Source organism: Delphinapterus leucas, chromosome 6 (genome assembly GCF_059928025.1).
Source record: "Delphinapterus leucas isolate spDelLeu-1000000601 "Yukka" chromosome 6, BTC_Dleu_Yukka2, whole genome shotgun sequence".
Taxonomy (NCBI): Eukaryota; Metazoa; Chordata; class Mammalia; order Artiodactyla; family Monodontidae; genus Delphinapterus; species Delphinapterus leucas.
Window position 1 is genome coordinate 45,337,370 of NC_143134.1, and position 27,781 is coordinate 45,365,150.

The following is a 27,781-nucleotide window of genomic DNA, read 5'->3' on the forward strand; positions in this document are numbered from 1 at the left end:
TTAATTTTCTCTATTGACTTCTTATTTTTTAAGTTCATTGATTTCTGCTCTAATTTTTATTGTTTCTTTTCTTCAGCTTATTTTGGATTTAATTTGCTGCTCCATTTCTAAAGGTATAAGCTTAGATTATTGATTTTAGATCTTCTTTTCTAGTATATGCATTCAATTCTATACATTTTCCTCAAAGCACTGCTTTCACTACATCCCACGAATTTTGATAAGGTGTGTTTTTATTTTTACTTAGTTCCAAATATTTTTAAACTTCTCTTGAGATTTCTTCTTTGGCCCATGTGTTATTTAGAAATGCACTGTTTAATCTCTATGTATTTTGGGATTTTCCAGCTATCTAGTTATGGATTTCTGGTTTAACTCCATCGTGGTTTGAGAGCATACATTATATGATTTTGTTTTTTTAAAATTTGTTAAGGTGTGTTTTATGGTCCAGAATCTGGTGTATCTTGGTGTATGTTCCATGTGAGCATAAGACAAATGTGTATTTTGCCATTGTTGGATGAAGTAGTCTATAGATGTCAATTATATCCAGTTGACTGATGATGTTGTTGAGTTCAGGTATGTCCTTACTGATTTTCTGCCTGCTGGATCTGTCTATTTCTGATAGAGGGGTGTAAGTCCCCAACTATAGTAGTGGATTTATCTATTTCTCCTTGCAGTTCTGTTAGTTTTTTACTCATGTATTCTAACACTATGTTGTTAGGTACATCCACATTAAGAATTGTTATTCTTCTTGGAGAACTAACCTCTTTATCACTATGTAACACCCCTCCATCTTAGTTAGCATGGGCTACCATAACAGAATACCATAGACTTGGCGGCTTAACCAACAGATATTTATTTTCTTACAGTTCTGAAGGCTGGAAATCTGAGGTCAGGGTGCAAGTGTGGTCAGTTTCTGGTGAGGCCTCTCTCTCTGCTTTGCAGGTGGCTGCCCTCTTGCTGTGTTCTCACAAGCCCTCTTCTTTGAGCATACTTGGAGAAAGAAAAAGAACGAGCTCTCTGGTGTCTCTTCTTAGAAGAACACTAATCCTATCATATCAGGGTCCCACCCTTATGGCCTCATTTAACCTACTTATCTCTTTATATGTCCTATCTCCAAATATGGTCATATTGGGGCTTTAGGGTTTCAACATATGAATTTTGAGGGGATACAATTCAATCCACAAAGCTCTCTTTGTCCCTGATAATTTTCTTTGCTCCAAAGTCTGAAATTAATATAGCTACTCCAGCTTTCTTTTTATTAGTTTAGCATGGTATATCTTCCTCCAACCCTTTACTTTTTAAAAAAAATTTATTTATTTATGTATTTATTTTTGGCTGCATTGGATCTTTGTTGCTGTGTGTGGGCTTTCTCTAGTTGTGGCGAGCAGGGGCTACTCTTCATTACAGTGCGCGGGCTTCTCACTGCAGGGGCTTCTCTTGTTGCGGAGCACGGGCTCTAGGCACGTGGGCTTCAGTAGTTGTGGCTCGTGGGCTTTAGAGCATAGGCTCAGTAGTTGTGGCTCACGGGTTTAGTTGCTTCGTGGCATGTGGGATCTTCCAGGACCAAGGATCGAACCCGTGTCCCCTGCACTGGCAGGCGGATTCTTAACTACTGTGCCACCAGGGAAGTCCTGAAGAGTTGTTTCTTAAGGTAAAATTCTAATTGATGAAAGTGGAATGAGAGAAGAAAAATGAATATTTAGTAACTACTAAAGAAATAATCAATTCAGGCAAGAATCATTGATGGATGCTAAAACTTTCATCACTGGGTTAAAATCATATTAATCAATAATTACATAATTAAGCTCACTTTTATCAAGCAAAGGGCTTTGCTAGGGCTCTGTTTGGAATGCCAAAAAGAAACCCATGTCTTTCCTAGATTTTAAATAGCCTAAGATCTAGTGGAGAAGATTTGTGTGCACAAATCATTACAACACAGAGAAGAAATTGATGATGTATCGTAAACTGAAGAGGAAAAGTGAAAGCATCCAAGAAAGAATACTAGATGGAATGCACAACATGTCTGACCCAGTGTAGTAATAATTTTATATTGTCCCCCACATGCACGCCATCCCCCAACATCAGATGTTTCCAATGAGGAAGAAAACAGGCTGCTAGTACTTGGGACTGATGAGTGAGGAGAGAGAGATGTTTCTGCAGGCAGTTGCTCCTTTGGTTTCCAAGGGAAACAGTGATAGAAGCTGCAACAGAAAAGGAGTAGGAAGGCTGTGATTTAGCACAGATGGGCCACTCTTCTATCAGGTGCCTATACATAGGCAGCTACCTGGACTTCCTCAGTAATGTGGGATTGTGGAGAATATTAAAGTGTTGGGTTATCGATAAGCAATAGATTTTAATTTCTCTTTCTGGATTTCTTAGAAAAATCTTTATTCTTGGAATTTACATCATCCGTCAGAGCCTGAATATATTGCAGTCCCAGGGCCATAGTACAATTTTCTCTTCCACACAGTTCACAAATACAAGTCACAGAGAGGGAAGAATGAAATTAGCCATCACAGTCTGATTAAAATAGTACAAAAGAAAATAATAAAGTTAACCATTCCTTATTCTGGCTGATTGGGAAAGCTTCCATTCCTTATTCTGGCTGATTGGGAAAGCTTCCAGGATCTCTAGTCTAAGTCTCTATTTCAAAGTTGTATTGGAATCTGGTTTAGATTCCTGTCCTGTGATCCCATAATGGCTGTGAAGCTTCAGCCGGTGTCCTGCTAGGAGCTCAGGAGTGGTCTGGCAGGGAGAACAATCAACCAGGAATGGTTGGGACAAACTGGACCATGATGGAGTCGGCTTTCACCAGGCAGGCCATGAGTCTAAATTCAAGGGTCCAAAAAGGGCCTGTCCCACTTGGGCGCCCTCATATCTCCTGTTGCTAGTCAAAAGGTCTGGCTTTTAGGCACATGGCCTCTGCAAGATCTGGAGACAGGCAGGGAGGGGTTCATAAGCCCAGCAGAGCAAGTTCGGGTAAAGGACTGGCCTCTAGTTACCTCGGGGAAGGAAGGGTACACTTCCCCAAAGTAGAACCTCAGTCTTAGGGATTAGATAAATAGTTATTCATTAACTATATCAAATTATTTACTGAGTGCCTATTGTGTACCAGGCATTATATCCAAATTCTACTGCATGGCCATAGCTGGACCCACGGGTCTACATTGGGCTTGTGGCTTTAAAATCAATTGACATTACACACTGCTATATTCAAAACAGATAACCAACAAGGACCTACTGTGTAGCACAGGGAACTCTGCTCAATACTCTATAATAACCTAAATAGGAAAAGAATTTGAAAAAGAATAGATATTGGGTTGGCCAAAAGGTTCATTCATTTTCTTCCATAAGATGGGTCTAGTACCACTTAGTTGTCTTTAACTTCATTTGAAACAATTATGTTAGATTGTATGTGACAGCTGTCATATCAGCGTGCATTTAAAAAAAGACTTATCAACATTGGTGAATTTTTGTATAGCCATTTTAATATTGAAGATGGAAGAAAAAAGCAACATTTTCAGCATATTATGCTTTATTATTTCAAGAAAGGTAAAAACAAAACTGAAACACAAAAAAAGTTTTGTGCGGTGTATGGAGAAGGTGCTGTGACTGATCGAACGTGTCAAAAGTGGTTTGCAAAGTTTCGTGCTGGAGATTTCTTGCTGGATGGTGCTCCACAGTCAGGTAGACCAGTTGAAGTTGATAGCGATCAAATCAAGACATTAATTGAGAACAATCAATGTTATGCCACGTGGGAGATAGACAACATACTCAAAGTAGCCAAATCAAGTGTTGAAAATCATTTGTACCAGCTTGATTATGTGAATCGCTTTGATGTTTGGGTTCCACATAAGTTAAGCGAAAAAACCTTCTTGACCTTATCTCTGCATGGAATTCTCTACTTAAACGTAATGAAAACATTCTGTTTTTAAAACAAATTGTGATGGGCGATGAACAGTGGATACTGTACGATAATGTGGGTCAGAAGAGATCGTGGGGCAAGTGAAATGAACCACCACCAACCACACCAAAGGCCGGTCTTCATCCAAAGAAGGTGATGTGTATATGGTAGGATTGGAAGGGAGTCCTCTATTTTGAGCTCCTTCCAGAAAACCAAACGATTAATTCCAACAAGTACTGCTCCCAATTAGACCAACTGAAAGTGACAAACAACGAAAAGCATCCAGAATTAGTCAACAGAAAATGCATAATCTTCCATCAGGATAACGCAAGACCACATGTTTCTTAGATGACCAGGCAAAAACTGTTACAGCTTGGCTGGGAAGTTCTGATTCATCCACCATGTTCACCAGACATTGCACCTTCAGATTTCCATTTATTTCAGTCTTTACAAAATTCTCTTAATGGAAAAAATTTCAGTTCCCTGGAAGACTGTAAAAGGCACCTGGACCAGTGCTTTGCTCAAAAAGATAAAAAGTTTTGGGAAGGTAGAATTATGAAGTTGCCTGAAAAATGGCAGACGGTAGTGGAACAGAAGGGAATACATTGTTCAATGAAGTTCTTTGTGAAAATGAAAAATGTGTCTTATTCTTACTTAAAAACCGAAGGCACTTTTTGGCCAACCCAATACATGCATATGTATAACTGAATAACTTTGCTGTACACCTGAAACTAACACAACATTGTTAATAAACTATACTCCAATATAAAATAAAGATTAAAAAAATGAATGTACTGACAAGTGAAAAGAAAAAAAAAATTGAAAGAACATGTAGTGGTGAGGAAGCAACCAGGGACTAGCATCATTGGCATCACCTGAGAATTTCTCTGAACTGTAAATTCCACTGAATAGGAAACTCTGGGGTAGGTCCCAGCAATCTGGATTTTAACAAGCTATGCAGGCGACTCTGATGTATGCTAGAGTTTGAGAACCACTGGCCTACCTTGATGGTATTTGCTCAGGTCATTCTTGTTTGTTTTTAATTTTTTTTAACATCTTTATTGGAGTATAATTTCTTTACAATGGTGTGTTAGTTTCTGCTCTATAACAAAGTGAATCAGCTATACATATACATATATCCCCATATCTCCTCCCTCTTGCATCTCCCTCCCACCCACCCTATCCCACCCCTCTAGGTGGACACAAAGCACCATTTGCTCAGGTCTTGGTTGACGTGAGAATGCTGGTTCAAGGTCTTCTGGGGTGGGAATAGGGAAGGCTGGGATTACAGTTTCCCATGGGTTGCTGGTTCTGTAACACTACTTCTGCATCATAAAGCTTCTTAGAACTCTTATCAAAACTCCTCACCAGTTTCTGGTATTTAAGACCAATTCAATTTTGGAGCTGAAGGCAGGACCTGGCAACCCTCCTCGGGCAAACCTGGGGACCTGGAAAGTTAACATCTGGAGGTAAAATATGTCTGGCAGATACATCTTTGCCCTGATTACCCAAATTCTCCCTGTGGAGGGAAGCACAGTTTATTGGGGAGACTGCTTGTGGGTAAAGGGCAAGGGCCAAGAAAATGAGGGTAATTCTGGGGGTTATGTAACTTGCCCCTCTTTCCTTTGACCCTTCATTCTTTCTGATTTCTGGAAATTTGGCTTCTTAGTCAGGATTAGTGCTTCAAGGTTTAGGAATTAGGGCAAGATTTCACAAAGTATGTTTCACAGAATACTAGTCCCGAGGGAAGCCCCAGGGGAATGCTGCATAGTGAGTCCCTTTCTTGGATGTCACAGAGCACGTGAGTAAATGGCTTTATTGAATCCTACGTTCACTCATTCAGTACGTACTGATTTAGTGCCCACTCTGGACTAGGTCCTATTCTGAGTGTTAGGGATACAGACAGTAAAAAAATATGTTTATCTTGGTTTAACCCAGCAATCCCCAAACTGTCTGACTATCAAAACCTTTTATTCTGTAACATGTATTCACCTCTCAAGGAACTAACATTCGATGGGACACTCGTTGACAATGATAGATGTATCTGTGCTGGGAGGTACAAAGGACCTGAGTTCCAGGCAGATGAAGTAAGGGGAAAATTAGGGACATTTGGAGGCACAGAAAATTTTGATCATACAGATGTAAATCTGGTTAACATCATGATTATTGTTGGCTTGTCCACAATGGAAAAAATTTTTTCCCGTGTATCAATCTGTCTATAATAATAATAAGTATCACAGAGATGGTGATTTTAGAAGGTGGGTTTATATCAGATATTTTTGTTTAAGAGCTCCAAGTTATTTTAGTCCATGCAATAGCAAAACAACAGTTTGGAAAGGGGGACTGCTTAGTCTGATTAGTTATTTGTCCCCTGGAAAAGAACCTCACCCTTTAATAGCAACCAAACCAAACAGTTGCTTGTTGAATTATTTCTTCTTACAGGTAGAATTCAGTTAAACCTGTAAGCTCTAGTCAAGGTGAGTCTAATCTTCCTTCCTTATGTTGTGCTGGAGACAAGCAGACTGGCCAGGGATTCTTTCTCTGTAATAAGAAGCTGATGGATTATCTATCTCTAAGCTTTCTTCCATCTCTGACAGTCCGGCATGGGGGTCTCTGGGGCCAGCAAAGCCTTAATGTAGGGGAGGAGAGTCTCAACCCATGACCTGTCCTTCCCCACCTGGCCCCCTCTCCAGCCATCTGGTGATCCTTTGCATTTCTCCAAACAAACGTGTATCATTCTCTTTGTCCTCTCTCGGTCTTCATATGTATTGTTTTCTTGGCTCAGAACACTCTTTCCCTCTTTTCTTTAGTCAGCTACCTCCTACTCATTTTTCAGGTCTCATGTCAGACATTTTCCCTCTGTGATCTGTGATATTGTGATTTCTGTCACAGAGCTCCTTAAACCCTTGGAATTTCCTAAGTGAGCACCATAAAGATGTCTTTCATTAAGTTAATGAGGTGACTTTTGGAAAGCTGCTAGGTCACCTAAGGATGGTGGCTGGTTGCCAGGGGAGCCAATCATGTGATTAGAGGGTTAGAACTTTCAGTCCCACCCCTCTGACCTCTGGGGAGGGGAGAGGGGGAGGGGCTGGAGGTTGAGTTCAATCACCAATGGCCAATAATTTAATTAATCATGCCTAAGTGATGAAGCCTCCATAAAAACCCAAAAGGATGGGATTTGGAGAGCTTTCAGGTTGGTGAACATGTCTGGGAGGTCTGGGAGAGTGGTACTCTCTGAGAGGTCATAGAAGCTCCACATCCTTTCCCCGTACTTTGCCCTATACATCTCTTCCATCTGACTGTTCCTGAGCAATATCCTCTTATAATAAACCAGTGATCTACTAAGTAAAATGTTTCTCTGAATTCTGTGAGCCTCTCTAGTAAATTAATTGAACCCAAGAGGGGATCCTTGGAATCTTCAATCTGTAGCAGCTTGATCAGAAGGACAAGTGACAACCTGGGCTGGTTTCTGACATCTGAAGTGGAAACAGGGGCAGTCTTGTAGGACTGAGCCCTTAACCTGTGGTATCTGATGCTGTCTCTGGGTAGATACTGTCAGAATTGAGTTGAGTTTTAGGACACCTAGCTGATACTGGAGAATTGCTTGGATATATGAGGACCCCGTCACACACACATACACATTGGAATGGGATGTAGGATCATTTTAGACATCTTTCTTGCTCACTACCTTCCCCCGACAAGGTGAGGGTTAGGTGTGCCTGCCAAGTGCTGCTGTAACAACCTTATCTCAGCCCTTGACACCATCACTGTGCTCACCAGCCTCCTCTTGTTAGGCTGAGAGTGTCATGAAGATAGGAGCTTGGTCTGTTCTGTTCACTGCTGCATCCCAGGCCCAGCACAGAGCCCGACTCATACCCACCCCTTAACCAGGACTTGTTGAGTGAAGGAATGGATGCTGGGCTGGCTTGTGGAAGGGGGAGATGGGGAGGACAGAGACCAGGCAAGGCTTACAAGAGCTAGGACCTCTATAGGGCGATGTTGCCCATTGCCCCTAAATGTGTTTGCTGCTGACCTCTATTCTAATGCTTGGAGAATGAGAGGTGAGCTTTGGAGGGACCTCAGGCTTGTTGGGGGAGTGGCAGTTCTGGGCTGTATATTTTTGCCACCTGAAGGATGAGAGCCTGCTTTGGGGAAATCCTGTCTGGGAGGAGAAGTGAGCCCAGCCCTGTTCCTTGCCTGTCTTTGCCTCAGCTGAGCACATGTTGTTGGGCTCTTAGTCCTGGCCTTGATATAACTGCTCGCATCTGAAATCCCATTATTCTTTCAGTGGGACATGTTGACTGAATTTACAAATTTAAAATTATTTAATTTTACTATCTTTACATTTCTAATACTTTGGCTAACAGCATTCACTTGATGCTCCTTTAACTTCCTAGTTTTTATTATACTTGTTTGTCTATTATTGGGTAATTTTTAAACTAATTTGTTCTCATTTATTGGATACTATTTTATATTCCTTTTAACTCAGCCCAGCAGGATATTTTTAGCTAAATTTGGCCCTTATTGGAATACACGCTTTTTTTTTTTTTTTTTTCGGTACGCAGGCCTCTCACTGCTGGGGCCCCTCCCGCCGCGGAGCAACAGGCTCCGGACGCGCAGGCCCAGCGGCCATGGCTCACGGGCACAGCCGCTCTGCGGCATGTGGGATCCTCCCGGACTGGGGCACGAACCTGCGTCCCCTGCATTGGCAGGCGGACTCCCAACCACTGCGCCACCAGGGAAGCCCTGGAATACACTCTTAAGTGTATTTCTTTTCTTAGCCATTTAAAAAATGTATCAAAATTCGCTCGCCTTTTCCTTTTACTCTTTTTGTTTTTAAAACATTTCTGTTTGGTGTATCCTCTAGTACATTTTCTAGCATTTATGACTGTTAGAGATGAGAAGCGGTGATGTCAGGGGATGGAGGGGGTGGATGCGTCAGCAGTGACGGGCTTAATCAGGGACTGTTGGCCCATCTCCCTGTGCTGACAATTCCATAGCCATGCTTTCCCTTTGCTGCCCCCTTCCCCACTCATATTCAAAGGAGGTCCTTCTTGCCGTTGTTAAAGGAGACCTGATGTTCGCGTGGTCAAGAAAAAGAGTATCTCAAATTAAATCCCACTTTTAGCCAGTCAGATAATTTAGGAAATTCACAGGACAAATTGTGTGGGTCAGAAGTTATTAAGACTGGCCTCAAATACCGCTCAGAGGAATTGCTGAACAATGTCATCATCTTGCTCCAGAATAAGCCAGGGCTTCTCTAAATCATCAACCACAGTCTCTGAGCATCTCACAGCCTTTACAAAGAATGGAAGTTTCAGAAGAGGTGAGGGTGAGGGTCTGCAACTTGGCACCTTGAGACTGACCAAGAGAATACCCAGGTGGCCTTGAAGGTCCTGTTAAGAATTATTGGATGGAAGCATAATAGCGATACAATAGTCAAAGCTGGAATTATTTTTTGTTGACCTACTTACAGGATTACCCCAAGTACATTGATTCACCTTCTTTCTGGTCAGGAATTCAAAAGCTCAGTTGTCAAGTGCTCTTGGGACCACCAGTTCTTGTCACATGTGCAGTACGGCCCATGACTCACAGAAGAAGGCAGGCAGTGAAGAGTCAGGTCAGCCATGGACGGAGGAGAAGCTGTTCCGGAAAGGTTTATCTCTTTCTCCTCCTTGTTATGTAAGGTGTGGTTTCCCCAGAGAAACAATATGCTAAATAAAAGTTAGGGTCTCAACCCAAAGAAGCTTATTTTAACCCACATTGTTGCTGACTATATTCAATTTGATTTAATTCAAATCAACAAGGTAGAGTTGTTTCTTTTTTCCTGCTAGAAAGGGGAAGTAGGCTTTGAGAGTGACCCAAATGTTGCAATTGAGAGTTTTCACTGAACAAGGCAGAGTGTGTATGTGCCCCGGGGTGGGGGGAGTGGAGTGGAAAGATGAATAAAATGTGGCTCCTGCCCTCAGAAAGCTTACACTGTAGTTGGAGAGACAAACACATACTCAACTAATATGCATAATGATAAATGGTGGAGATGTTGTCAGACCAGAGAATAATAGAAGTGTTAGTTCTGAGTGGGAAAATCTAAAGGATTGTGGAAGATGTGGCAGCTGCCCCTTGAAGGATGTTAGGGCGTTAAGCAGTAGAGGGGCCAAGACAGGGAGGACATCTGAGGCAGAGAAGATTGTTGGGGCGAAGGCTCAGGGTGGTCAGCCACAGGGCAGAGTCAGGGAACAGCAAAAGAGATCTGCTGTGGAGGGTGGGAGGTTAGGATGGAAGAGCACAGGGCCAGGTGGGCCTTTGTGAGTTGGTCTAATCACTTACAATGAAGCAGTTGTCCATACTTTTCACGTTGAATTACAGACAGGTAATTTTCAAAAGCCTAATTCTTCTAAACAGATGTAGTCTTGTCTCAGACTAGAGTTGTCTCACAGTCAATAGTTCATTACCATGAAAAATAAGAAAGTGATTAATTGAAAAATATTTGTTATATTTAACTTTCTAAGGATAGATTTGTCAAAGAGCAGCACAAGAGATGTTTTAATAGATTTATGTCCTTCTGTAACTCTGTACCTTATTTTGGATAAAACACACTAAGCCTCATTCTGTCATCGAGGATACCAAGTCTGCAGGCTCTATCATGGGGTCAGGAGAAGGAATAAAGGGAAAAATAAAGGATCTCTGACAAGGGTCAGGCCCAAGAATAACTTGCCAAAGACCATGGAGATCTAATATCAGTGCCCAGCTATTTGTGTGAGTATCTGGACAGCATCATGCATAAACTTCTTTTGTTGTAGGGTGTCCATGCAGTGAGGGACCCTGCAGGCGGTAAGAAATCAAAGACATGATCTCTAGCTCAGTGATGTTTACATGATTTTATGTTATCTGGACAAGAGGCTAAATGGAATTCAATCCTTTATTGAGATATTTGGATGAACCAAGCATTTATCCACATCTCCAACTTCAGTTTAATTTTTCCAGTGAGGAACTGAAACATAGAAAACTCATGGATAGAGTCTGTTGAATTCCTGAAATTCAGTTCATTTGAAAGTCACTAATAGGTAACAATATACATACATATTAAATATATTATAAAATATATGATGAGATACTTTAAGAAAATGCTTTTGAAATATTACGAAGTAATTATTATTGTCTATGTCTACATCTGTTTTTCATTTTGCTTATTCAACATTATGCTCTTGAAGATTGACACCACTATAATCTGATTTTGAGTTACACACGAGTAGTATCTTAACTGGGGAAATGTCTCATCTTACTCTTAAAAATACTGGCTCTGTCTCATCTCACTCTTAAAAATACTGGCTTTGGTCCTGATGTGGGACCTTTTGAAGAAGCATCATTTTGTTTCTTAGCCTATGTCTTGCATCTATCTGAGTGAAGAAAAAACCAACAATTTGAGCATTTGATCCATTTACACATTTCTGCCTCCTCACTCTCACCTATAAGGAGACAGCTTTTCAAAGGTACATTTTCACCTCTATGGGCAAATGACAAATAGTGTAGCTGTGTTACCAACAATAGAAAAAAGAAAAAACAACGAAACCGTCTATAACACTCGATATTTGGCTAGCAGTAAGGAACAGCATGATAAATTATGGTACTTCACTAAAATGGCATATTACACAATTGTTAAGTGATAATTAGGAACACTGCATAGAAACATGAAAACATATTTAGGATATAACTGAAAGAGAAAAGAAAAAAAGCGCGTTTATAATATGTAAGGTGGGGGAGGCCTGGAAGATATATCAATACTAAAATGGAAATATAGTAGTTCTGTTAGGATAGTGGGACTGTGTATTTTCAAAAACATTTTCTTTAATGTTATAAAATACTAGTAAAGCAGCAACTTCACCAAATAAATGATGCTGTAGACACAGGAAGGAGATACTAATAAATAAGTAGAGGTTGGAGATAACAAAAGGGAAAAATATTTCAAAGGATGAATCTTCCTTCTCTACATTTGCCAGCCCCATGGCTATTAAGATCCAAACTATTGAAAACATTCTCAAAGGAGCTGGTTAGTAGGGCTTGGAAGAGAGCCTGAACTTGACTGTATCTGGATTTTGTTTGCCATGATTGCAGTGGAAACTAAATTTTGAAACAGTTGTTTAAATAAGCTCCAGCTTAGCTATCTTGGCTACATTCACACTTTGGAATCAAGAAACAGTTTGGAAAAAGAATACCGTGTGCAATATAAATAGGAATATAGAGCAAGAGAAATTCAGTAGAGAAGACTTCAAAAATAAAATGCCTATTTAAAATCAAGTTGAAATGACTAATTGGATTAACAGAAAATAAAAAATAACCAATACTGAGTTAAATTTATATCTGTCTGAATGCTCTTAAAGGATACCAGGAACAATACTCATGTCAGTTCTGTTCATGTTAACCATTTGCTAACACTGTTGATTGGAATGAACTGCTTGCTCTGCTTTCCTCTAAAGAGCTCAGACCCCTTTCTCTTCTCTTCCACCTCTGTTCAAAAGAATGACAGTTTTACCCTGAATAGCACTTAACAAGTGTTGATGTGGGGCACTAGGCTACCTTGCTTCGTGTTAGGTGGGGGTGGCTTAATATAAGATGTTAAGAAGAATTCACACACACAATCACACAGTTTATTCTTTCCAGTCAAAGTTAAGCCTCCCAGCTCAGCACTTGCACACCATTATGTTAGCACTGCAGAAAATTCCCTCAAATGCATACTTAGATACTTTAAGGATCTTAAGTAGGTAGATGGAAGAAGAAGCTTAAAGTTTCTTCTGAAATAGGACTTGAAAATGTGATAAAATACCCTATCTCTCTAAACTAGTAGTTGACTTTGGATTTGGAAATTGGAGTGTGTGTGTGTGTGTGTGTGTGTGTGTGTGTGTGTGTATGGTATCAAGGAGTTTGAACTGAAGAAATCAGAAAGTAACTTTTCCAAACCCCAAACCATACCTGACACTACAACCATCTCTTTTCAGACCCTGTGTAGAATTTGCTGAGTCTGTGTGAACATCTCTCTCTGATGTCTTGCTATCTCCTCACCTCTAAAGATGTCCACAAGTGACAAATTAGAGAAGATTTTTATTCCTAAGAGTTATCCAATAATTTTTACCTTCGTAGAAACATGATTTCCATCTTTCAAAATGCAGTAGAATTATTAAGAGGTATTGTGATTTTAGGAAACTATTTTCCCTCCATTCCAAATCCAAAGTAAATTACATTTAGTACAAGGGTATGTATTTGATTATTTGGGGTATACTAATATTGAAAATTTTCTTCTTAAAAATATTTTGCCCTTAACATCTTCATTTTATTCCCAGAAGTATATTTTGTTGAATAAATAATATTTGGTGATAAAACAAATCCGGTTTCATACATCTACAAAATTCTTTTGAATAGCAACAAGAATTCAGTCCATGTTGCATAATTGTTATTATGAATTGCATAACCTTGGCATGCATTTTGCTGTAATTCATTTCCTGGCAAAATATAAAGTGCCTTTGACATAATGCCATAGAATATTCAAACTGGGAATGAATGATAGAAATAATCTGGTGTCAGTCAGTCCCACTTTTCCCATTTCAGGGACTGAGGTGCAAGAAGGTAAAATTTGCTCAGGATCACACATCTCATTTTCCAACACTTAAGTCATACTAAAATAAAATTACAATTTTGATGTTGAATTTGATTAGAAAATTATGATTTTTAAGGGCACAATTCTTAAGACAGAATAAATGCCACACTTAAAGAATTACAGAGTTGGATCTGAAATACGCAAAAGAGGTATGCCCCAAATTTTTGTGCTCACCCCTTTTGGGAGAAAGTGGCTGAAACTATACAATCATTAAAAAATAAATCATTCTTTGAAGGATGCAAAGTTATCCTGATCTTCAAAATGAAATATACCACCATTTCTATATATAATTTAATTTCTCTCTTCAGCAGGGATCAAATGGTATTTTGGTTGATTGCCAGTGAGCAAATGAAGTAGGAAATACATTTTAGGATCCCATTGTGATTTTTTTTTTCTCAGCAGCAAAAAATTAAATAAAACAGTTTGTCATGTAATGTTCACTGATCATGTGAACATAATAAAAACTGGGCTTTAGTTAAATCTAGTGGATTAACTCTTGTTTCATTGGCATTTACAGTCTTTGGGAGTGTTGAACAAGTGTACAAATAATGACATTTTCAGAAATTTAACCATTGCATTTCATGTAAATTCTGCATAAAGTTCAAGACTAATGGTATTGACGTCACAGTCTTCAAATTTTAAAAGGCATATAGAAATAGTAATAACATCTCCCAGAAACGTTAAAGACACTTGTATATATATGTAAAATCCATTTTGACTTGATGAAAACAAATTCTAATCTATGAAAATATTACATCAAGTCATATTGCACCTGATGAGGAAATTATACATGAATGATAGTAAATGCTAAAAAACACTTCAGATAAAGACCCAGTAAGTCAAATTAAATGAAGAGTTTCAGAAGTAACATAACCATCTAAAAATGTTAGTTTTTCACACAACTGGTCACACTTATTTTGCTTTACTTAAAATCCCTGGTCTTGTCTGAAGATAATACCATAAAACTCAATTACATAATTCAACTGTCTTTAACTCCCCTTTCTCCAGTAGCCATTGCACCTTAGGAGGTTTGTAGCTATTCTATCTTAATTTTTTTTTCTTTCAGCAAATACTAAGTGTGAAAAGCTTCACCAGATGAAAATCATTTCATACAATGAAGCACTGAATTGTTTTTTCATTCAGTTTCTTTAGACTGAAAGCAGCTCAGTTTCCCTATGAATAGTCCACGTATCATTTCATGCCTGGTGTCTGCAGCCCACTCTAGATTTATCTTGCTTTCAGCAGGTACTCGGTAGCACTTTCTGGGTTATTTTACAAAACATCCAACATGGTTTAAATTGTTTAAAAGCAATTGGAACTGCTTCCTTTCCTACCCACTGCCTCTTCAAGTGTCCTTAACCTTCATCATCCTTCCCTAAAATGTGTCCCCAACATGCCTATTTACATGGCTCTCAGGCACCGGAGGCTTGCACACCCATCACATACCAGGTCAGTTTCTAACAGTGTGAAGGCTGTTGGAGCAGGGCAGTTTCCTTCCATTGAGAGCTGAGTATGGTCATATTGCTTTTAACACAGCGACCCTTGTATGCAAAGCTTAGACTATCGTCTCATGGTCCCATATGCCTTGGCTCTGATTGATGTAACAACAGTATCTGTCATAGGGTCTGTTCAGCTTGTAGGAGCAAACGATGATACTGTCCTGGGGCACAAAGAAGATGCTGTCCTCAGGCTCAGGGCACTCAGACCTGTCCCAGGCTGAGCACTTGGCATCCAACGCATTATAGGTGAGGGAACTGCCTGAGGGACAGTAGCCATCCAGGTGTCTGGACGGCTCCTCCCGATGCCCGCTCTGGACCCGGCTCTGGCATTCTCCTTCCTCCGCGGGTGTGGGGGTGGTGATGGAGCTGACCATAGGCACCTCGCCCTGCCCTTGGAGGGGGAGCTTCCCCCGGAGGCACACCTTCTTTGCCAGCTCATCTGAGCTCCCCTTGCCCGACTCCAGGTCTGAAGGGGTCCTCAGCAGTTCCACCACCTCCTTGTCCTTGGGTTTCCGGAAGCAGGGCAACTTGCGGACCCATAGCAGCTCATTCTCGGGCCACTTGGTGCATCCCTCAGTTTTCCTGGCCAGGGCAATGGCTGCGATGCCTGGGAGGCAGATGGCTGGCCCTATGGCCAGGAGGGGGATGTTTCCCAGAGTCTCTCCTTTCATCCCAGAGACAGTGAACATGAAGCCAAAGACCAGGAAGACACTCACCAGGGCCACAACCAGCCCAGTCCTCGGGTTAATGTCATCAGGCCGCATCTTTCACTCCATCCAGGTTGGGGACTGCCTGCTAGCCAGGGAGCAATGTTCCTCCCTACTGTCAGAGGAAAACGCACTGGGTTAAAAACAAAACAAAACAAAGCACCCAAGTCCATTTCCCAACCACCAACTATCTCTCTTACTCTTTGTGTCTGACACTCTACTGTCTGTCAGTCTTGGTCTCTGTCTGTTTCTCCCTCTATTTCTGTTGCTCTCTCTCTTTCTCTGTTTATCTGTCTCCTTCTTACTATTGCAGCCCCTGCCTCTCTCGCATATAGTCATCCACAGGCTGGGGTCACTGCGGTACCTGAGGTTTCCTGCCGTCTCCCGGGAGCGCGGGGAAAAAACACCAGTTTGAGTCTCCTTAGAAACCTCCACAGCAGCTGTTTCCTCGGCTCTCTCCCTTGTTTCTGGAAGGAAAGCCTGGTTTTCCAACTGACTCTGCATCCAGGAGGTGGGACGTGGGAGCTTGTCTTTCCCAGCAGTGCCCGTCGGTCTCCAGGGCTTTGGGAGCTGAGCGGCGGCGCAGGCCAGCACCCAGCTCTGCGCGCAGAGCGCCGGGTGCTGGAGGGAGGAAGGACTTAGTCTGGGAAAGAGGGAAAGCGGCGAGCGAGTCTGGCCTCGTTACATCACTTTCAGAGCAAGCTCAGAAACAAAGAAGGACGCGCGGGGGCGCGAGGGGGCTAAACCCAGGGGAGAGGCCAGCCGGACAGAAGAGGCTGCCCAGGGTCCAGTCGGGGTGCTTGGAGCAGCCAGAGTTCGTCCCGCAGCTGCCCGTGAGGGCTGAGTAAGGCGGCTGGACATGCTCCGTGCCCGGGAGGGTCCGGGGTGCGAGGCTGCCGCGTGCCGGAGACTGGAACTCGGGCCGGTTTGCCCACGGGACAGCCTGGGCTCCGAGTCCGCGGTCCGAGGCCCAGAGGTGCCAGCTGGAGATGCCCCTCGGGGACCTGGATCCTTCTCCAGTTACAGATCTGGGTGACCCGATCCGACCTATGGCAGCTCCCAGAGATTCCCCTACCGCCCGTCTCAGAACGTCGAGGTTCTCAGGGCTCGGAGGGCTGCATTCCTCCCGGGTCCTCCTGCCCGCGACCTCTCTGGGTTCGCGCGCTGGGCGGCAGTGGCGCGCAAAAGCGCTCTAGCAGCGAAGCGGGCTGCGTCGCTGGAGCGCACGGGAAGCCCCCAGGCTGAGTTAGTGGTCAGCCGGGTCTTGCTCGAGCCTTGGGGGAGTCACCAGAGTCCTTCCCCCTGGTCTTACAGCTCTGGATCCTGGAGGGGGTGGCCTTGGAGCTCGGATCTTACTCCGACATGGCCGTGGTGCCAGCCACGCCGGCTGGGTCAAAGGAGAAAGGCTCTCCAGCCCCGGCTCCCCATCCCCGCACCCAACACCCAGCTAACCCAGCTAACCAACACCCAGGAGAAGGAGGGGCCTTGACTGGGAGGATCAGGCCGCCCAGCCCGCGAAGCAGCTCCAGCTTTGCGCGATTCTGTCCTTTGCTGACGCTGGTGTGGAGAACCTCTCTCCTCCCCACCACATCAGGGGCTGGATTCCTCTGGCCCCAGGGGCAAGACTGGCTTTGGCTGGGTTCTTCAACAAGACTGCTCATTTAGGGTAGATGGGGAATATTGAGGAGCCAGACGTGGAGGGGCAGGGGCGGAAGGAGGAGGGAATGGTACATTCTTTCACGTCAAGGCCCTGCCTTGGTGGAAAGAATTTTGACATCCAGGCCTTCCCCACTTAAACTAGCCATGTGTTCTTGGGCAAGTGACTTAACTTCTCTGAGAATCAGTTGACCCATCTGTAAAATGAGAATATTGTTATCAAATATGTGAAGGAACAAACATAATGAGGACTAAATAAATGTAAAGTTCCTAGTGCAATGCTTGGTACACGGTTCTGGTTCACAAAATGGATGAAATATGTACTTTCATAGTATGTGATCATCAATGTAAGGCATGAGCCAAATCATAAAGAGCCTGTCTGTGGGGCTAAGGACCTTGGACTTTATCCACTAAGCAGTGAAGAATCGTCTTGGTGTTGTTTTAAGCAGGGATCAACATAAAAGTATTCCATGTTTGACAGATGCTGACAGCAGGTTAGAGGACGGGTTGGAAAGGGTAGATGTGGAAGCAGGAGGACAGTTCAGTAAGCCAGGCAAGACATGGCACGGGCCTGAACGATGCAGGGCTAGTGGGGTGGTCAGAAGAAAGTGAATTTGAAGACTATTTAAGGGTACAATCAAGTGTCTTGCATCAAAGGAAGTGAGATGGCAGTAGGAGTCCAAGGCTGACTCCCAAGTTTCCCACTCTTTCCACTGAGTGGATCAGGAATCAGACTCAATTTTCCACTCCAGCATCTACTGTGTGTCTCTTGTACTCATGCTCATTAGACAGCTGCTGTACCTCTGGACATAGAATCATTATTTTGGAAGGAAGGAAGAAAGAAAGGAGAAAAGGTAAAGAGCAAACGTGAGATGCCAGCTGTTTGGCCATTTGTATCAGGGAAATAATTGTTTTCCTGGCAGCCCCACTAAATAGATAGACATCTGCTTATATCTCATTGTCTAGAAGGATGTCATAGGGGCCACCTCTGTGCAAAGGAACCCGGGAAATCAAGATTTTGTTTTTGGGGGTTTTTTTTGGACCAGATTTATTGCCACTTTGAAAAAAAATCAGGGTTTTGTTAGCGAGGAAAAAGAGAACAATGAATCTTGGAGAAGCAACCAGAAGCATGTGCCACAACTATCGAACACACTTACCTTCTTGCAGCCCTCTCTTCCCTTGCCTTTACTAATGCCTTTCTATCCTGATTTCCCTCTTATCTCCCTGGCCACTCATTTGTAGTCTACTCTGTAAACTCCTCTTTATTTTATTAATTTTTATGTTGAACAAAGCCCTTCGATGTTGATATTCTGCTGGCTATGCTGATGACCCCCTATGTTTATCTCTTTAGCCTTGTCCTTTTCCCTCAATTTCAGATTTATAGTATCTAACTGTCTGCTTGATATCTGTCTGTACAGCACACAGACACTTCAAATTCAACACAGCTTAAACTGCTCATTAAATTTCCTTCAGACAGGCTCTTTCTCATTTGACTCCCTCATTCTTGCTATTCCCCAACCGAGAAACTGTGGGATTGTCCTCTATTCCTTTGTCTCTCTAACAAGCTACATCCAGTAAATCAATCAAATCATCGTAGTCTTACCCCCTAAATTCCCTGATCTTCTCCTCTTCTGTGACCTGAGGTAAATCACTTTACCTCCCTGGGTTTCAATTTCCCATGAAACAAGGGCTTTGGGCAGAGAGCTAGCTGAGGTGCATTTCAGCTCTACTATTCCGTGGTTCTCCGACAGTCACTTCTGCAGGGCTGAACTGTCGTTAGTGTTGTGCAGGTGCTCTGACAATAGTGCTGGAAACCTAGTTGGAGCCTAAAGAAGCAACATTGCTGAACAGAGACCTCCTCTCACTCGTACAAGCATCTAATTCCATTTGACTTTTAAGCCAGGCAGTTCATCTACTTAGGCATTAGATAAGACCCATGCATAAAACTGCAGGAAACTTCAATTACTGTTTAATTATAAGCCTCATTCTCAAAGCAGTTCCTTCTTAGACGTAATTTCAGATGGTCTTTGAACAGCAGGTATACTTGCGCAAGTCAGCAGCAAAAGTGGGTGGAGGTGGGAGACATCACTCAGGGTTATAATATTCAGGGACAGAAAAGGCATCCTCAGTATTTAATTTCTTGCCTGTACAGGCTGATTGCACTAGGATTTTAAAACCTTAAGCAGTTCTCGCAATGCTGTAAGCATATACAGCCACGTACAAAAGCTTTTCATCAGAAGAAAAAGGAAATTCAGGTTGTAATGAGGCTTTGTATGTATGTGGGTGTTTGAGAAGGAAATGCAGAACCTTTTATTTCTGAAATTATTGAAATCATGGGATGCTAGAATTTGAAGATACCTTATAGAATATCTACTCTAACTCCCTTAATCATACAGATGAAATCCAGAAGGGTTGCAATCATTCAGTACTACTTGAGTATATATTATGTGCTTGGCACTGTGCTAGGTGCTGGAGATACAAGTCAGTAAGACATGGTCACTCACATTCACAGAGCAAGATATGTATATTAGTTAGGATAGGATAGATTATGCTGTGGCAACAAAAGATTTCAAGATCTCAAAGGCTGTATGCTCATCCTACTTGTCTCTCATGGATCAGCTGCAGCCTTGCTCCATGTTGTCTTCACTCTGGGATTCAGGCTGCAGGGCAGCTTCCAGTTGGGACATTGCCAGTCCATTGAATCCAGGCACCAGAGACCCTGCACTGAGCCTTCACTTTAGTAGCTTCTCTCTGGCTCCCCTGGCTGTGCCCCCTCTCTCTAGGCCAAAGAATCTGCTGAGGTAATGCCCCACTTGGAGACCTTACCCCCCTTTCTAGGCCATGTGATGGGTACCTGGGACCTTAAAATTCCCCACCCAAACAGCCCCATACCAGCTTCCAGGGCTTGTGTACAGCTCTTTGCTTGGTCCATCCTCCCAAGGGTTGACCATACTACAGGTGTGCACACCCCTAGGCCTGTGGGACAGTCAAGGGGCCACTATGATTTTGAGTACAGATAAAACTCAGGCATGCAAGATGGGCTGTGTATTCCAGCCTCTTCATGGTTCAGAACAGAGCCAGAGGAGGGAAAAGAAAAGACAGCATTCATTTTATTCTTGCGTGGGACCTCGCACATGTTAGAGACAGGCCTGGGTGGAGGGTCTGGGGAAAGGAGAGAGAAGTCCCAACTCATATTTTAAAGAGCTCTGTCTAGCTGTTGTGTAGAAAATAGATTTAAGGTGGGTCGAGGGCAGAAGCAGCGAGGCCAGTTGGGAGACTATTGCAATTATCTAGGTGAGAGTTGATGGTGGCTTATGGATGTGGCTAGAAGTGGTCAGATTCTGATGTATTTTAATGCAAAACTGATAGTATTTGCTAATATATTTGGGATGTGAGGAAATTGTGTAATCAAGGATGACTCTAGATTTGGAATTTGAGGTGGGAAATCAGGAACTTGATTTTGGACATATTCATTTGATATATCGAAGTGAAGATGGTGATAGAGTTGATGTACAAGTCTGGCGTTTCGGGAAGAAGTCTGGGCTAGAGATATGAATTTGGGAGCTGTTGGGATATGGTTAGCGTTTAGAGCCCTGGGACTAATGAGATCACTTAGGGAGCAGGCATCAATAGGTTAGAGAAGTTTGAGTACTAAGTATGTACTAAGGAACATCATCATTTTGAGGCTGGGGAGATGAAGAGGAACCAGAACAAGAAACTATGAAGGAGTGGCCAGCAAGGTGAGAAAGTAAAGAGATGTCTAAGGAACCAAAAGAAGAAAGCATATCAGGGAGGGTGTAGCGATTGCATCAATTCTGTTGATAAGTCAAGTATGAAAAGGACTAAAAAGTGAGCCCTGGACTTAGCAACATGGAGGTCACTGGTCACCTTTACAAGAGCAGTTCTGGTAGAGTGGGTGGAGGTGAAGTCTTGATTGAAATGAGTCCACAAGAGAAAAGGAGAAGAGGAACTAGAGGCAGAAAGTGAAGATAACTCAAATGGTTTTATTGTTAAGGAGAACAGAGAAATGAGATGATAGCCAGATGTGGAGGTGTGGGGTCAAGAGAGAAAACTTTTTTAAAAATGGGAGCTCTCTTAGCACTTTGCCTGTAGAAATGTAAGATTTGTAAATTTAAATGACAATTCTATACCATTTTTTATCCATTAAATTTGTAGATAAAAAAAATAATGCTGGGGCTTCCCTGGTGGTGCAGTGGTTAAGAATCCACCTGCCAATGCAGGGGACACAGGTGCGAGCCCTGGTCCGGGAAGATTCCACATGCCGCAGAGCAACTAAGCCCATGTGCCACAACTACTGAGCCTGTGCTCTAGAGCCTGCGAGCCACAACTACTGAACCCATGTGCCACAACTACTGAAGCCCACGTGCCTAGAGCCCATGCTCCTTGACAAGAGAAGCTACCGCAATGAGAAGGCCGTGCACCGCAACCAAGAGTAGCCCCCGCTCGCTGCAAATAGAGAAAGCCCTCGTGCAGCAACAAAGACCCAGCACAGCCAAAAATAAATAAATAAATAAATTTATTTAAAAAAATAATAATAATGCCAACGCTGGGAGGTGGTGCTCTGAGATGAGCACTTGCATATACTGGTGGTGGGAATATATCAGTACTGACTCTTGTGTGGAAGAAAGCTGTCCAGATATCTCAAGAACTTTGAAGAAGTTCATACCTCTTGCATGACCATTATATTGAAACATGTCAGAAGTAGGTATGTATTGATGGAAAAAACAGACCCAGGCACCCTCTGAGTAAATTAATCAGCATTTACTGATGTAAAGGTATAGAAGGAAGTCCCCACAGCTTCACCCACAGGCACACAGTTGGGGATGGTAATGTCTGAGTAAGGGAGGGTCACATCTAACCCCTTTGGAAACAAAAGTGTTTCTGTCTAGGTTCACCATGTATTCATAAGGCTTATTTTCATGAGGTAGATCCAGGCCTGCTCATAGTCTGGCCTCATGTCTGCTGAGACCAACCAGCTGATATAAGAACAGGCCCAGTTCATGAGGCATAAACAAAATCCTCATTATCATCAGACTCTCCAGACCTGCACAATAGTTTCTTGAACTCAGTGCTATGGAAACAGAATCAGGGCCATTTTGTGAAAGTCTCCAAAAGTCAAACAAATTAAGACCTTAGACCTGCTGTTGCTGCACTGTCCAATATCATAGCCATTAGCAGAGGAGGCTATTTACATTTAAATTAGTTAAATTGCAATAAAATTAAAAAGTCAGTTTCTCAGATGTACTACCCACATTTCCAGTGCTCAGTAGTCAGATGTGGTGATTGGCCACCACACTGGACAGTGCAGATGTAAACATTTCACCATCATAACATTCTATTGGATGGTGCTGAGCTGTTGGACTTAATCATGATCCAGTTGACTCAGGCAGTACGATTCTAGCAATCTTTCTTGTGGGAATAATCAGTGGCACAAAAAATATTTATGTGCAAAAAAAATTTACTATGCCCTAGTAGTAATACACTGGAAAACATTGAAATAGCCAATAACAGAGGAAAGGCTATATACAGTATGTTGCATCCACTGGAGGAAATATGCACGGTCAGCTGAGGAGATATTATATATCCACAAAATTACATTTTGGAGATTTTTAATGACCCATGAAAATGGGCTCAATATAATGCTAATGAAAACAAACCTAAGAATCAAAATTCTATTAAAATAACTTGAAAAAATGTTATATTAAATAGGACCCTGATTACTAAAAAAAAAAAAAAAAAAAAAAAATAGAAAAAAGACCAAAATGAAAAAATACTCTCAGATTATTAGCAGTGGTTATTTCGAGGTGGTGGAACATTAAATAAATAATTATTTTCTTTATATTTTTATGAATTTTCAAAATTTCTACTCTTATAGTAAGAAAAAAAATTTTTTTAATGAAAGAATAGTCTCTTGCACATATTAAGCACTCAGTAAATGGTAGTTGAATGAATGATACATGAAGACTTGAAAGACTGAATGAACAAATTCAAATTTTCTCAGCTTTATATTTTCCCTGAGTTCGTCCTGCCCCTTTTTCTCATTCTGGCACTTCCTCACAGGAGAGAAAAGGATATGGACGAATTGAGAAAAGATGAAAACTGAAGGACAGCAAGCAGATTTTCATGTTGGATTGGAGTTAAATCTTATTGTTCTTCCCAAATTTATGTTAATCACTTTTGAGATTTCTTATAACCCTGTTTTCAACCTAGAAAATAATAAATATATTATCTTCCCCCTTTCTGATTTAAACATGATTGTTTTTGTTTTTGTTTTTGCGGTACACGGGCCTCTCACCATTGTGGCCTCTCCCGTCGTGGAGCACAGGCTCCGGACGCGCAGGCTCAGCGGCCATGGCTCACGGGCCCAGCCGCTCCGCGGCATGTGGGATCCTCCCGGACCGGGAGCACGAACCCGTGTCTCCTGCATCGGCAGGCGGACTCTCAACCACTGTGCCACCAGGGAAGCCCTAAACATGATTGTTTTGATGCACCTGGTTAGAGGTTTGATATTTTTTTCTTCTTGGCTATGATTCTGACTCATTTATTTAACAAACGTTATATTGAGAAGCTCCTACTTATCTGGTTGTGTTCATACTTCCTCTGTACCTCCTCCCATCTTCTCTAGCTCTTGGGAGGTAACTCTGATCTTTTTTTTTTTTTTTTTTAATTTAATTTAATTTATTTATTTTCGGCTACGCTGGGTCTTCGTTGCTGCCCTCAGGCTTTCTCTAGTTGCGATGAGCGGGGGCTACTCTTCGTTGCGGTGCGCAGGCTTCTCATTGAGGTGGCTTCTCTTGTTGCGGAGCACAGGCTTTAGGCATGCGGGCTTCAGTAGTTGTGGCATGTGGGCTCAGTAGTTGTGGCTCGTGGGCTCTAGAGTGCAGGCTCAGTAGTTGTGGCGCACGGGCCCAGCTGCTCCGTGGCATGTGGGATCCTCCCAGACCCGGGCTCGAACCCGCGTCCCCAGCATTGGCAGGCGGATTCCTAACCACTGCGCCACCAGGGAAGCCCGGTAACTCTGATCTTTACTAAAGGATACGTTTACACCTCTAACTTTTCCTATTTCACTTGGGGCCTCCAGAAGTGTAAAGTAGCTTCAGTTGTTTTTCCAGTGCTGAATTAACAGAGTTTTAAAAACTCTTGCAGCTCATTAGAGTTCATTAGGTTGTGCAGAAAAGGAAGCCTAGAATTTTCACAAAGGAATCCTAGAATTTTCACAAATTGTTTTGCAAGTTAAAAAATAAAGCTAGTACAAGTGACAGTGTTAGATTGATGGTTCCAAAGATGAACACCTTTTAGGTATCTGAGTGGTTCCAGCCAAACATCCATTTGCTCTCCGGGGCTGAGCTTATTCAATAGCTTAGATCTTTCTCCATGTTGTCTTTCCTTTGATTCTGTACAGGATCTTTGGTAAGGGAATAAAGAAGGGATGAGAAAATGGACTGTTAGGAATCATGAAGAGTTGGAAGTAGAGAATTCTGATGTGGTTTGCTCCCCAAATTGAAGGTTGATCTGGTTTTCTCATTCTTGTCCTTAGATTAAACAGTGCACTGATATGTCCAACCTTAAAATTTTTTATTAAAGTATAGTTGATTTACAATACTATATTGGTTTCAGGTGTACAATATAGTGATTCAATATTTTTACAGATTATACTCCACTTAAAGTTATAAAATATTGGCTATGTTCCCTGTGCTGTACAGTATACCTTTGTAACTTATTTATTTTATACATAATAATTTGTACCTCTTAATCCCCTTCTCCTATCTTACCCCACCCCCACCCCCGTAGTCTCTCTTCCCACTGACAACTGCTGATTTGTTCTCTATAGCTGTGAATCTGTTTCTGTTTTGCTATATTTATTCATTTGTTTTACTTTTTAGATTCCACAGATAAGTGATAACATACTACTGTATGTTCTCTGTCTGGCTTATTTCATTATTTCATAGTGCCTTCCAGTTTCATCCATATTGTCACAAATGGCAGGATATCCTTCTTTCTCATGGCTGAATAATATTCTACTGTATATATGTACTACATTTTCTTTATCCATTTACCCATCAGTGGACACTTAGGTTGCTTCCATATCTTGGCTATTGTAAATAATGCTGCCATAAATATAGGGGTGCATATATCTTTTTGAATTAGTGTTTTTGTTTTCTTCAGATATATACCCAGGAGTAGAATCACTGCATCATATGGAAGTTCCATTTTCACTTTTTTTAGAAATCTCCATACTGTTTTCCATAATGGCTGCACCAGTTTACATTCCCACCAACAATGTACTAGGGTTCTCTTTTCTCCACATCCTCACCAACATTTATTATTTGTGGTCTTTTTGACGATAGCCATTCTGACAGGTGGGAGGTGATACCTCATTGTGGTTTGATTTGTATTTCTCTAATAATTAGTGATGAGCATCTTTTCATGTTTCTTTTGGCTATCTGTATGTCTTCTTTGGAAAAATGTCTATTCTCGTCTTCTGCCCATTTTTTAATCAGGTCTTTTGTTGTTATGATATTGAGTTGTACGAGCTGCTTGTATATTTTGGGTATTAACCCCTTATCGGACATATCATTTGCAAATATTTTCTTCTATTCCATAGGTTGTCTTTTCATTTTGTCAATGTTTTCCTTTGCTGTGCAAAAGCTTTTAAGTTTAATTAGGTCCCTTTTGTTTATTTTTGCCTTTGTTTCCTTTGCCTGAGAAGACTGATCCAAAAAAATATTGCTACAACTTATGTCAAAGAGTGTTCTGCCTGTTTTCTTCTAGGAGTTTTATGGTTTCCAGTCTTACATTTAAGTCTTTAATCCATTTTGAGTTTATTTTTGTGTATGGTGTGATAAAATGTTATTATTTTATTCTTTTACATGTAGCTATACAGTTTTCCCAGCACCACTTATTGAAGAGACTGTTTTTTCCCCATTGTATATAATGGGGAATATATACAATGGGGAATATAAGACTGTTTTTTCCTTCTTGCCTCCTTTGTCATGGGTTAATTGACCATGTGTGCATGGGTTTATTTCTGGGCTTTCTATTCTATTCCATTGATCTGTGTGTCTGTTTTTGTGCCAGTATCATACTGTTTTGATGACTGTAGCTTTGTAGTATAGTCTGAAGTCAAGGCACATGATACTTTTAGCTTTGTTTTTTTTTTCTCAAAATGGCTTTGGGTATTCAGGGTCTTTAACCTTTTGATAATATATATGTTTATGAAAACCCAAACATAGACCACCAAATCATTTCACTATTTTATTCAACAGGCATTAAAAGAGTTCCTTTAGAAGATTTATATATAGGGGTGTTGATCACAACAGTAATTTTAATATTAAAAAATATGGAATGGTTATATAAATTATGTTATATCAAAACTCTGGGATATTATATAATCATAATAAATGAAGTTGCAGGTTGGATCGGAATGACAGATCAAACACACATACCTCTCCTCCCTCAGGCTCCCAAAATCTAGAAATGGGATTTGAGATTTGTGTGAGTCTGTATTTGGAGATTAATTCCATCACAGTCCTGGGAAACAGGAAAAAAACTATCAACAGAACAGAAATCTCTGAAAGAAAGTTAATGAAATTTAATTGATAATGAAATGCATATAATCTAACTAGAGTTGCCAAAAAACCCTGATAATGCTGTACCTCAATATACTATAAGGGCTACATGGGCCTGAGAGTGATGATTTCCCCAAGACTTTGGAAGTAAGGTTACCATTTGAGTGGTAAAAAATTTCATACATAATGAAAGAGTATCCAGCTATGGGATGGAACCAAGAGCTTGTTCAAATAATTGTGTCTGAAGAGTTTTGGAAACACTAAAGATCATAATTAGGGCAGTTTGGATATATTTTTAGAGAAAAAATACTAGTCCCATCATATTTTATCATATAGACTCAGAGTGTGTAACTAGAGAGGGATATTCACCACCAACCAAAGAAAAGAGAGAACCAATGAGTCAGACATTTGCTGTGTTTATCCAGCACTGTTCAGAGGAAAGATGGGGGCTGCAGGGAAGTGGTGGCTTATTAGGTTTCAGAATATCCTTCATCTAAAATCTTTTAAGATCTTCTATTTCTCTCTCATCAAACATTCTGATGATAATTTTGGCTTCTCAGACATTCTGGTACTGTGAAGACTATGACCATCATGGCTGACAAAAATCTTCCTTCTTTCCTCCTTCCCTCTCTTCCTCCCTCTCTTCCTTCCTTCCTTCCTTCTTTCCTTTTCCTCCCCCAATACTTCCTTCCCTTTTCCTTTAAAAAAATAGCTTTATTGAGATATAATTCACATTCCATGCAATTCATCCATTTAAGCTAAACAATTCAAAGACTTTT

At 41.5% G+C, this 27,781-nt stretch overlaps 2 protein-coding genes across 2 annotated transcripts in view; one reads left to right on the top strand and one right to left on the bottom strand.

Annotated features, from left to right (window-relative positions):
- The window catches only part of LOC149748930 (uncharacterized), a 214,871-nt gene that overhangs the window by 133,371 nt on the left and 53,719 nt on the right, over positions 1-27,781 (top strand). The window lies entirely within an intron of this gene.
- TMEM215 (transmembrane protein 215) lies at positions 10,850-16,198 on the bottom strand. The gene has a single exon (XM_089913104.1). It carries the CDS (start codon positions 15,811-15,813, stop codon positions 15,106-15,108), a length of 708 nt encoding a protein of 235 aa, XP_089769230.1. The 5' UTR covers positions 15,814-16,198; the 3' UTR covers positions 10,850-15,105.

What these genes read in the sequence shown, in the direction of transcription:
- TMEM215 (XM_089913104.1), bottom strand. Translation starts at nt 15,813, where the DNA reads ATGCGGCCTGATGACATTAACCCGAGGACTGGGCTGGTTGTGGCCCTG.